This window comes from Pan troglodytes, chromosome 1 (assembly GCF_028858775.2).
Source record: "Pan troglodytes isolate AG18354 chromosome 1, NHGRI_mPanTro3-v2.0_pri, whole genome shotgun sequence".
Taxonomy (NCBI): Eukaryota; Metazoa; Chordata; class Mammalia; order Primates; family Hominidae; genus Pan; species Pan troglodytes.
Window position 1 is genome coordinate 194541474 of NC_072398.2, and position 12807 is coordinate 194554280.

Here is a 12807-nt window from a genome sequence, read left to right on the forward strand (position 1 = left end):
GACGGGGTTTCACCATGTTGGCCAGGCTGGTGTTGAACTCCTGTCTTGAACTCCTGACCTCAAGTGATCTGCTGGCCTTGGCCTCCCAAAGTGCAGGGATCACAGGTGTGAGCCACTGCGCCTGGCCTGTATTCCCTTTTAAAACAGAGCACAGAGCAGGAAAAATAACCAAATTAAACAAAGCCTTGGGCTGCCAGCAATGGGATTCTGTATAGTCCTGATGCTGAGATATCAGTTAAGGGAAGGACCAAAAAGTATTCATGGTGAAGCAGTTTCAGTGGGGTTCAGGGAACATAACACCAGTTGCAGTGAGGTGGGGAGTGAGGATGTTAAGGAAGTTCCAGTTGTGAGTGTTGTCGACTCGTTCAAAACACTTCACTGGGAAGGAAAACAGACTAGCAGGGATGGAAGGAGAATGTTAATATGGGAAGGACTTGGGCTCAGTTATGGCAGGACAAGACTTTTCACTGGTGTGGTTATGAGGAAGAGGCAGCCTGCTGACGAGTTCAACTGGACTGGGGGAGAGGAGGTGGCCAGGTGCAGGAGATGGCTTTAAAAAGGTAGTTGGCCAGGTATGGTGGCTCTCACCTGAAATCCCAACAACTAAGGAGTCTGAGGTGGGAGAATCACTTGAGGCTAGGAGTTCTAGGCTGCAGTGAGCCACCAGGGTGCCACTGCATTCCAACCTTGGGCAACAAAGTAAGACCCCCATCTCTTTAAAAAAAAAAAAAAAAAAGAAGGTAGCTGGAGCCTGTGGAGAGCCTGGAATGCCATGCCAAGGCATCTAGACTGAGATCTGGCAAAGAGTAGGAAACCACTGAAGAGATGTGTCATGTTGAAAGTGATGCTGTCCGGGCGCAGTGGCTCATGCCTGTAATCCCAACACTTTGGGAGGCCGAGGCGGGCAGATCACCTGGGGTCAAGAGTTCGAGACCAGCCTGGCCAACATGGTGAAACCCCATCTCTACTAAAAATACAAAATTAGCCGGGCATGGTGCCCTGGTCCATGCCTGTAATCCCAGCTTACTCAGGAGGCTGAGGCGGAAGAATCGCTTGAAACCAGGAGGTGGAGGTTACAGTAAGCCGAGATCGTGCCATTGCACACCAGCCTGGGCGACAAGAGTGAAACTCCATCTCAAAAAAAAAAGTGATGTCTTCTGACATTTAGCTTAGCAGCCAGTGCAAGGTAGAAGAGAGAAAAGAACAGTGATACAGAGGAACATAGCAATGCAGACAGAAAAACAAATGAAGGAATGAATGTAAGAAACGTGTTGGAGGAAAAAGCATAATATGATGACTGATAAAGACCCTGGGAAACAGATTTGGAAGCCAAGGCCCAAGTTTCAAGTTTGAGTAGCTGGAGGGAAAGATAATTAGTAGGTTTTGGAAGTACTGAAATTTACAGAAATGGTTGTTCATCAGAGTAAAAATACGCAGCAGATGGCAAAAAGTAATCCTGGAGCTTAAGATGGAGGTGAAGAAGGGAGTCGCTGCCCTCAAAGAAAAATGGTTGGGGCCGGGCGTGATAGCTCACGCCTGTAATCTCAGCACTTTGGGAGGCCCAGGCGGGCAGATCACCTGAGGTCAGGAGTTCCAGACCAGCCTGGCCAACATGGTGAAACCCCGTCTCTACTAAAAATACAAAAATCAGCCGGGCATGGTGGCGGGCGCCTGTAATCCCAGCTACTCGGGAGGCTGAGGCAGGAGAATCGCTTGAACCCTGAAGGCGGAAGTTGCAATGAGCCGAGATCGCGCCACTGCACTCCAGCCTGGGCGACAAGGGCAAAATCCGTCTCAAAAAAAAAAAAAAAGAAAAAAAGAAATGGTTGGGAGGCCTTCGGAACAGCGTCGAGGAGGGAACTTCCCAGAGCCCCCAGCGCGCATCCTCTGGGAACTGGACACACGGGGACGGACGGGACTGGTTTGCTTCATGGAGTATGAAACCAGGAGGGGCTTCACTTCAAGTAAACTTTTGGGAGGCGATGCAAACGACTCAGGACTTCTGATCCTTCCCTCGTCTAAAAGAAAAGTCAGTTACCATTTTTATTGAGTGCTTTCGGGGCCTTTCCATGATCTGACTGATTCCTCTCAGCCGCCCTGTGATGTGAGTGCCAGCTCCATGTTACCTAAGAGGAAGCCAAGGCTCAAACCCTGCCCGAAGTCACACAGCAAGAAATCACAAGCCGTGATTCCAACCCAGGTCCGTCTGACCCGAGCCTGCTCTAATGCCGTTCTGCCTGGGCTTTCCTCTGTTATAGCAACCTGAGGCCCCGCGCCAGCGGCCGGGGTCCCAAGCGCCGGGCTGGCTGTGTCGAGACCACCCCCAGCCCTGGCCCGGCTGTGTCGAGACCACCCCCAGCCCTGGCCCGGCCCTCGCCCTTTGGAGGGAAACCTAGTCTCAAAAGCACAGCTCCCCAGCCGGGGCCAACGCCGCGCCGGCCTCTGGCTCGGACCAATCCCCTCGGGACGGTCCACCACCAGACCAATTAGCTCCCGTCCTCTGGGCACCTCTCACCAAACCGCCTTCTGATTGGCTCGCTCTTCCCGTCACGGTGTTGCCCCAGCAACCAGACTATTGGGACGCTGCGGCCTGGCCTTCAGGCCACTGGCTACCGAACTCCGGGGCTCTTCACCAGTCCAGCTCGTTTCCAGCACCATGTCGGTGCGGACGCTACCGCTGCTCTTCTTGAACTTGGGCGGGGAGATGCTTTACATCCTCGACCAACGGCTGCGGGCCCAGAACATCCCGGGAGACAAGGCCCGCAAAGGTGAGAGGCCCCCGGCCCGCTCAGCCAGACCCGCAGCCAGCAGCCCGGCCCTCTCATCATCGCCCTAACACCCACAGCCAGACCCGCACCCCTACACACTTCACTCTTATAACCAGGGACCTTTCTTACAAGCCACATCCATTTGGAGCCCCTCGGGAATCAAATCCCCCAAAAGCTTTTTTCACAGCAGAGGAACTTAATACTCCCAGTGGACACTAGGGTGCCTGACCTCCCTAATTTCCCCATCTCTTCAAATGGGAGAGGTGATTTCCCAGTGTCTCTTGTCAATCAGTGCCTTCCAAATGTAGGAGTCCCAGCTGCCCACCATCTAGTATCATACCCCTTGCTAGTCCAAGCATCCTCTTTACCCCCAAGGAACAGGTTCCGATTTTTTTTTTTTTTTTTTTTTTTTTTTGAGACAGAGTCTCGCTCTGTCGCCCAGGCTGGAGTGTGTGGCACGATCTCGGCTCACTGCAACCTCTGCCACCTGGGTTCCAGCGATTCTCGTGCCTCAGCCTCCCAAGTAGCTGGGATTACAGGCATGCACCACCACGCCCAGCTAATTTTTGTATTTTTAGTAGAGATGGGATTTCACCATGTTTCCCAGGCTGGTCTTCAATTCCTGGACTCAAACGATCTGCCCCCCTCGGCCTCCCAAAGTGCTGGGATTACAGGCGTGAGCCACCGCATCCAGCCCAGGTTCTGATTCTTAATTCCTTTATGGTAGTATCTTACCACATAAGCTGGAGATTGGTCTTACTCATCTCAGAAGTATTTCTAGAAATTTGGTGTTCTAAAATAATATAGATAAATATGAAAAAATAAAGTTATAAATCTCCTCATAAGTGTTGGAGGGGAATACAATTGTGAAAATAATTATATGAGAGCTTCGAAAATGCAAAATCTGGCTCCCATGGACACCACACTAATCCCCAGAAAAATGACGACTCAGAACACTCTCCACTCTGTTCCTTTTCCTCTTTTCCTCCCTTCTCGGCAAACAACTTGCTTATACCAAATTTCCTAGGATTAAGTATGAAGGAAATATTATATTTCAAAGTAGAGGAGGAAAAGTGGAAAAGGCAATTGACATGGCCACCAATTAAAACATTCTCTCCATTAATCTTTGTATGCTCAATTGATGTTCAACATACATATTCAGATGCTAAGCATACATATTCAGATATTAACTATTGTGTGTGTGTGACTGAGTGCAAGTCCATGCATAAAGAGCTAAAAATAACTCCCTATAACATACCCCCTCCATTCATTCTGCACATTGCCGCCAATGAGCTTTCTAAAATGTGTATCTGTCCATACTTGCCCCTGCCTAAAACCCTTTGTCAGCTTTCCACTGCCATCTGGGTTAAGACCAAGTCCTTGCACAGGCCATTTCAGGGCCCTTCCTGATCTGATCTCTGTCTTCCTCTGCAGTCCCTTCTTCCACCACTGCCTGCCTCCTGTTTCCCAATAATACCAAACTGCTCATAGATCTCCGCTTAAACCATGTTTGTTCGTATTTCTGTGCTAGTAATTCCCATCCCTACATTCATCCCCTTCAATCCTGCATTATTCGGCTTAAGAATCATCTCCTTCAGGAATCCTCCCCATATGCAGAAAGGGCCTGTGCATGCTCTCATAGCAGCCTGTGCTCCCATAGCACCCCATGCCTGCTCCTCACTACCTTATCACTGGCCATGCTATACTGAAATGATCTGTGTATATGTCTGTCTCCCGCTTGATTGTCTTATTCATCTTTGTACTCCAGCACCTACCATAATTCCTAGACCAGAATAAATTAGTGATCACAAAATGTTTTTTGAACTGATTATCTAAATTGGCAGTTTTATATAGCATTGTCATTTTTCCTTTGAGAGGGTTCTGTTTTCCTTGGTGCCTGTGTGATCTGATTTCATTCAGGCTAGTGGCACCAATGAGGTGACATGCTGGAGTCCTCAGACTGGTAGGTAGTCTGCATCTTGGAAGATAATGTAAATTAGCAATTAAGAACATACTCTCTAGAGTCTTACAGACCTGGGTCCCAATTCCAGCTTTACCGTTTAACTAATTGCATGACCTTTGGGTGTAACCTCTATAAACCTGTTTCTCCATAAAATGGTAATAATACATATATGTTAAAGCAAAGTTGTAAGGATTGAATGAAATAATGTATTTATTATGTTTAACACAATGAGTAAGAGGTATCTTTCAAGAGGAGGTCTGGACAAGGCCCTTGGAATACTAGGGGACAGCTTTACCTTTAGGAGTTATAGCCTTTTTTCTGCTTTTGCTAAATATGGTTTTGGGAGTTTCGGCCATCTTTAGTAATTTACATTCGCACACTCATTCATTCCACAGATTTTGACTGAGTGTCAAACACTATGTGAGATACTGTATGGAGCCTGATGCAGCCCTTCTGGACATTCACTGGAGGTAGGGCTATTGATCAGTCCACTCCAGTAACTGATTCTAGTGACAGCAATCAACAATAAAACAATGAAAAATCAAGCACTTACTTTGTACCAAGGGCTCCTCTTAAACACCTTAATCCTCCCAACTATTGTAACACATAGGTAATATTACTATCCCCATTTTACAGATGGAGAAACTAAGACTAATTTGCCCAGAGCTACATGGCTGGTAAGAGGAAAAGTAAAGGATTTGAGCCCAAGGCATCAGGCTCCAAAGCTCATACTCAGCCAATGTCCCCTTACTATAACCAATGTCCCCTCATATAACCAATGTCCTCATACTCAGCCAATGTCCCCTTACTATAACCACTTAGTCCCCTTACTATAACCACTATACTCTGCTGCCATACCTTGGGGACTATATCAGAATCTTAGTGGGGGTTGGTAGGTCAGGATGAGAGGGAGGAGTTTGAAAAATATATATCCAATATACCCACTGATTTTATCAAATAAATGACAAAATAGTTGGCTGTTGGAGATCTGTAGAAGATAGAGTGAGAAAACAGGGTAGAGAGCATAGGATTCAACGGGCTGAGAAACACTCATGTCTTCCACCTATTCCACCATTTAAAGTTGTTGTGGCCGCAGGAGCGAGAGCCCCTGTAACAGATCCCTGTACACAGGAACCTATAAAACACTAGACTTGGTAAACTAGTCCTCTTCGAAGCTTTGAGTGGAAATCATATTTCTTCTAGATGTTTTCATTATCTTATACGACTAACTGGTCTCCTGGAGGCCATCCCTGTTCCCACAAGGCCAAGGCAGATGTTGCAGCTTCCCCCACAACGCAGCCTCTAGTTTAGCATTCAACAGAAAGGAAGTGCTCTCTCTATGAGGCAACTATCGAGTGTTGCATATTGAATGTCGTCTCCTGTTTTAAGCAATGGCGAGAATAATAAAAGCTACCTTTGCCTCTTAAAAATATTTATAAATAAGACCTTATTATTTTTTGCTTACATTCCTCATTTTACAGGAGAGGAAACTGAGGCATGTGGCCACAAAGTGATTTTTCCAAGACATGCCAAGCACAGTGTAGCACGAGCAACCAAAGGGCAGTGAGACTTTGGTTTTATTTTTCTAGTTCCAGTTTAACGACTAGCTCTGAATAGCCTTGGGCCTGCCCCCACTCAAAACAGAACTAAAGTGGAGTTGTCACAAATAAGTCATCTGGAGAAATAATAGAAAAACAGGGTGTTTCTCTTCCCTGTATTCTCAGGAGGAAAGGAGTAGGGGAGCACACAGCACTACAGAGACCCCTGCTGGCGTTCAGCCTGCCTGCCTTCGGGAGCATCTGCCAGTTCCATTTTATCAGCAAGAGTCACTGTCCTTCAGAGATGACCCCCTTGCAGCACCACTATTCCCCAAACACATCTGCAAGGGGATTAAAACTCCACCTCCTTGAATTCCCACAAGTCTATCACACTATACCACCAGTTAAATAAATGCTGCAGGGGCCGGGCGCGGTGGCTCACGCCTATATTCCCAGCATTTTGGGACGCCAAGGTGGGTGGATCACCTGAGGTCAGGAGTTCGAGACCAGCCTGGCCAACATGGTGAAAACCCATCTCTACAAAAAATACAAAAATTACCCTGTTGTGGTGGCAGGCGCCTGTAATCCCAGCGACTCAGGAGGCTGAGGCAGGAGAATCGCTTGAACCCGGGAGGCAGAGGTTGCAGTGAGCTGAGATCGCGCCACTGCACTCTAGCCTGGGCGACAAAGCAAGTCTCCCTCTCAGAATAAACAAATAAAAAATAAATGCCAGGCCGGGTGTGGTGGCTCACACCTGTAATCCCAGCACTTTGGGAGGCCAAGGTGGGCGGATCACCTGAGGTCAGGAGTTCAAGACCAGCCTGGCCAACATGGAGAAACCCCATCTCTACTAAAAATAAAAAATTAGCCGGCATGATGGCAGGTGCCTGTAATCCCAGCCACTCGGGAGGCTGAGGCGGAAGAATCGCTTGAACCCGGGAGGTGGAGGTTGCAGTGAGCCGAGATCGCGCCATTGCACTCCAGTCTGGGCGACACAGTAAGACCCTGTCTCAAAAATAAATAAATAAATAAATAAATGCCACAGAAAGATAGATGTGGACATTGTGCCAAAGAAAACAGTATCTGCCAAACTTTTGGTGCTGCTCTCCCAGTATTTTCTTTTCAAGAGCCCATGACTCTTGGTGGGGGAAGATGGTGAATTTTCCCAGAGGAGTGTGATCTTGCAATGGAAACCCTTTGCAGCCGGTTAGGACATGGCACTGGGCATGCTTTCAGACTGCTCTCTTGGGAGCTTTTGGTATTATGTATTGAAGCCATGTGTATACTTTGATTATAACTTCAGAAATCACCCCTAATACCACAATCTAGTGGCAAATGTTTCCAAAAGAAACTATTAATTACAAAATGGTTTTGGGGTTTTTGTTTGTTTGTTTTTGTTTTTTGAGACGGAGTGTTGCTCTGTCGCCCAGGCTGGAGTACAGTGGCATAGTCTCCACTCACTGCAACCTTCACCTCCTGGGTTCAAGCAATCCTCCTGCTTCAGCCTCCCAAGTAGCTGGGACTATAGGTGTGCACCACCACACCCAGCTAATTTTTGTATTTTTTGTAGAGATGAGGTTTCACCATGTTGGCCAGGCTGGTCTCGAACTCCTGACCTCAGGTGATCCGCCCACCTTGGCCTCCCAAAGTTCTGGGATTACAGGCATGAGCCACTGTGCCTCGCCAAAATGTTTTTGAAATACAGATGTGTATAGAACTTTTTTATCTAGGGGTGGTTCTTCTAGATTGAAATCTCCATCAAAAATTAAGGAAAGGAAAAAAGTCATCTTCCATCCTTTATGGGTGGTGTCTAATACCCCTCAGTAGAGGAAACAGAACTCAAAGGGAAGCCAGCTAAGTATTTGATGTGTGTTATGCTTTATCCCCACAATAGGCCTGTGAGATAGGTGCTATTATGATCCCTATTTTACGAATGAAACTGAGGTTAAACAAGTTGCTTGAAGTTTATATAGCCAGTAAGTAGAGCCAGGTTTCAACCCATAGAGTCTTGATTCTCACCGATTTCTCTAGCCAGCTGCATTTTTCCTTATTTGGTCTCCTCTTGGGATCTCCCCAACTGCCTTTGCCTCAGAAGCTTTCTTCATAGTGGTCCCATCATTATTCGCTTCTTTTTACATGGAAATCATGCATCTATATATATATAAAGTAAAACAGAAACAAATGCTGACATTTTCCTTTTAATTCACATTTCAAGTTTTCTAATTTGAGCAGTTCCATCTGTCCTCTAGAAAGGGAAATCTTACATTAATAAAAAAAGAAAAGAAAAGAAAACTCAGATTGTATACAAAGAAACTCTTTCCTCTGCCTGTTCTTGGAATTATTCTTCCTCATGGAGGCTAGCGTCTTTAAAAGCCTACTACTGAATGATATGTATTCTTGTAGCATTAGAGAGCGGGGCTTCTTGGGCCTTTCAAGATGAACCACAGGATAGCTAATCCTCCTCAGTTTACTCTCTTCTTAGGCCAGTCTCTGTAAGACATAGCCTTTCTTGAGCTTTTTTGAAATATGTTGTTTATCCATCATCCTTTTAAAGGTTTCAAATAGAAGGCAGTGTGCTCACATTAGACATTAAATGCCAACGTGAAAAGTAAAGTTTCATAGATAAGATCATTGGAATTGGTATGTTTAAAGCCTCCTTGAAAATAATGTTCTTGCTTCATGAACTGGTGTTTTCTTTTTGTATGCTTCATGTAGATGAATGGACAGAGGTGGACAGAAAACGAGGTATGCTATCTCCGGGCTGCATGTGTTCAGTGTGCATCCACAGGTTCACTCAGGCCTTTATCAGCAGGGCTTAAAATGGGACCGCTCGAAACATTTCAAAGTCAAAGTAAGAAAATAGGCATGAGTTTGTCTTTAGCTGAGATATTGGTTATACATTTGAATCTTTTACTTAAGAGGAAGAAATACAGCATGTTAAGATGAAAACTAAGCAAACTCTGACCAAAAAGCCACACTGTACTTGAGGGATATGTCTCCTTTTCTCAGTTCCAAGCTTTGCTGGGACAGCTGGGGCAATAGCCATACTTTGGGGTGTGTCATCCTATTTGGTAGTCCTTAAAACAACTTTGTTTTGTCATGTAACCAAAGAATTGTGCTTCAACATGAGTGACCCTCCCTGAGCCATTCTCCTGAGCTCACAGAGCAACCGAGAAAAATCGAAGCATGTAACTGCATGGCTGCCAGGACTGTGGGCAGAAGGCATGACATCATGCATGCAGTGTGGCCTCATCATGCAAAAGCTTCAGTTTCCCCTTACCTACTGCAAGCAGGAAACCTGAAAAAGTTGTCGACTCCTCAGAATAAAGCCTTAGACTTTCTCAGCCTTTAAATAAATCTCAGGTACCTTCTGTCATTTGACATTTGGGTGTGGTGTGTGCCTATCATCAGCCATCCTCCTCAATATTTTAAATGCTCTCACCACACCAAGTATGCTGGGAAGACAACCTGTATAATATTTAAGAGGCCAGGTGCAGTGGCTCACACCTGTAATCCCAGCACTTTGGGAATCTGAGGCAGGAGGATCACTTGAGGTCAGGAGTTTGAGGCCAGCCTGGCCAACATGGTGAAACCCTGTCTCTACTAAAAATACAAAAATTAGCTGGGCATGGTGGTGGGCGCTTATAATCCCAGCTACTTGGGAGACTGAGGCAGGAGAATCACTTGAACCTGGGAGGCAGAGGTTGCAGTGAGCCGAGATCATGCCACTGCACTCCAGCCTGGGCGACAGAGCGAGACTCCACTTCAAAAATAATAATAATAATAATATTTAAAAGCACAGGCATTAAATCAAACAGACCTAATTCTAATTTCAGCTCCATCACCAGCTGTGTGACCTTGGACTTTAAACTCTCTGATTCAGTTTTCCTCCTTAATAGAATGAGGATAATATAAAACGATAAGTGGTCCGGCAGGAAAAAAAAAATGAGGATAATAATTCAGAGTTGTCTTGGAGTTTAAATGAGATAATGCATATAAAGTTCTAAGCCCAGTGCCTGGGACATAGAGAGGATTGAAACATGGTAACTATTCAGGAGGGTTTCCTAGCCTCTCTCTAAATTCTTGGCTCCAAATTTCATATTCCCATAAACAAGTCAATTTAGAGCAGAGGTAATTGGTAAAAACTTGATTGCTTTCATCAAGATAATTATTTCATCAGACCAGGCTCGAAGAAAAGCCCAATTGAAGTACTTGGTACACTTTATTACATTTCACAACCATCCTTTGACACTTCTTGAGCAATTTTTGACCCGTCCCTCCCTTGATGCATAGCAGAATTTCAGGTATGAAGTGTGGATTTTGAGAGCTTTTCATATACATAATTGAATCATTGAAATTTATTTTAACATAAATGTTCAAAAGTAATGAACAGAAACTGGCTTCATAATCTGAACCCAAGACTAGAAGCTTGCTATGTTGAGAACCCAATTACCAACTTTCTGAGGCTCCTGTGAAAAATCCCTTCCCTCCCCTGCCTTAGCCTCCTTTTTTTTTTTTTTTTTTCTTTTTTGTGACGGAGTTTCGCTCTTGTTGCCCAGGCTGGAGTGCAATGGAGCGATCCCAGCTCACTACAACCTCCGCTCCCAGGTTCAAGCAAGTCTCCTGCCTCAGCCTCCTGAGTAGCTGAGATTACAGGCATTTACAGGCATGAGCCACCATGCCTGGCTCATTTTGTATTTTTAGTAGAGATGAGGTTTCTCCATGTTGGTCATGGCTGGTCTTGAACTCCCAGCCTCAGGTGATCCACCCACCTCGGCCTCCCAAAGTGCTGGGATTACAGGAGTGAGCCAAGGCGCCCGGCCCCCCTTAGCCTCTTCCTATTGAAATCCGGCTCCTAGTATATTCCGGCCTCGTGAAAAGTATGCAGAACTCATTTGCATGCCAAAAACCAACACTTAGACTAATGGGCGGGTCTGATTAAAACTATTTCTTCAGGGATGTTAGGATGAAGGGAAAAAAATAAAAAACAAATTACTTTTTTGTTGTTGTTGTTTTTTTTTTTTTTGAGCTGGAGTCTCGCTCTGTCACCCAGGCTGGAGTTCAGTGGCGCGATCTCGGTTCACTGCAAGCTCCGCCTCCCGGGTTCATGCCATTCTCCTGCCTCAGCCTCCCGGTAGCTGGGACTGCAGGCGCCCACCATCACGCCCGGCTAATTTTTTGTATTTTTTTTTAGTGGAGACGGGGTTTCACAGCGTTAGCCAGGATGGTCTCGATCTCCTGACTTCGTGATCCGCCCGCCTCGGCCTCCCAAAGTGCTGGGATTACAGGGGTGAGCCACCGCGCCCGTACACTAATTAATTTTTTTTTTCTTTTTTCTTTTTTTTTTTTTTTTATTGATCATTCTTGGGTGTTTCTTGCAGAGGGGGATCTGGCAGGGTCACAGGACAATAGTGGAGGGAAGGTCAGCAGATAAACAAGTGAACAAAGGTCTCTGGTTTTCCTAGGCAGAGGACCCTGCGGCCCTCCGCAGTGTTTGTGTTCCTGGGTACTTGAGATTAGGGAGTGGTGATGACTCTTAACGAGCATGCTGCCTTCAAGCATCTGTTTAACAAAGCACATCTTGCACCACCCTTAATCCATTCAACCCTGAGTGGACACAGCACATGTTTCAGAGAGCACAGGGTTGGGGGCAAGGTCACAGATCAACATGATCCCAAGGCAGAAGAATTTTTCTTAGCACAGAACAAAATGAAAAGTCTCCCATGTCTACCTCTTTCTACACAGACACGGCAACCATCAGATTTCTCAATCTTTTCGCCACCTTTCCCCCTTCTTTCTATTCCACAAAACCGCCATTGTCATCATGGCCCGTTCTCAATGAGCTGTTGGGTACACCTCCCAGACGGGGTGGTGGCCGGGCAGAGGGGCTCCTCACTTCCCAGTAGGGGCGGCCGGGCAGAGGCGCCCCTCACCTCCCGGACAAGGCGGCTGGCCGGGTGGGGGGCTGACCCCCCCACCTCCCTCCCGGACGGGGCGGCTGGCCGGGCGGGGGGCTGACCCCCCCACCTCCCTCCCGGATGGGGCGGCTGGCTGGGCGGGGGGCTGACCCCCCCACCTCCCTCCCGGACGGGGCGGCTGGCCGGGCAGAGGGGCTCCTCACTTCCCAGTAGGGGCGGCCAGGCAGAGGCGCCCCTCACCACCCGGACGGGGTTTCACAGCGTTAGCCAGGATGGTCTCAATCTCCTGACTTCGTGATCCGCCCGCCTCGGCCTCCCAAAGTGCTGGGATTACAGGCGTGAGCCACCGCGCCCGTACACTAATTAAATTTTTTAAAAAAACTATTTCTCAGGTTTAACCTAAAGATGATGTGCTGCTTCTCTAGGGCCAGGATAACATCTCCTTCCTCTTTGTGCCTGTGGTGTTTATTTCACTGTCTGGTACCTAATAGGTCTGCCTCAACCAAGGGCTGGGTGAAGCAAATTGTAAGACAAAAACATGTTAACGTGTGCCTCCATCTTATTTCCAAAGAGTGAAACGAGAAGAGGGAGCCCTAGGTGTCGTGGCCCAACCATTAAAC

At 46.8% G+C, this 12807-nt stretch overlaps 1 protein-coding gene across 4 annotated transcripts in view; it reads left to right on the forward strand.

Annotated features, from left to right (window-relative positions):
* The first annotated feature begins 1866 nt into the window (after positions 1 to 1866).
* OSCP1 (organic solute carrier partner 1) overlaps positions 1867 to 12807 on the forward strand; it is a 34310-nt gene continuing 23369 nt past the window's right edge. Inside the window, exons 1-3 of one of the 4 annotated variants that reach the window (XM_024357907.2) lie at positions 2575 to 2768; positions 5127 to 5201; positions 8985 to 9014. In XM_024357907.2, the coding sequence (XP_024213675.1) occupies positions 5174 to 5201; positions 8985 to 9014 (58 nt within the window). In that variant the 5' untranslated portion in view covers positions 2575 to 2768; positions 5127 to 5173. Of the gene's footprint in view, positions 2769 to 5126; positions 5202 to 8984; positions 9015 to 12807 lie in introns of all 4 variants that reach the window. The other 3 variants (XM_024357912.2, XM_024357905.3, XM_024357906.3) reach the window with 3 other exon arrangements.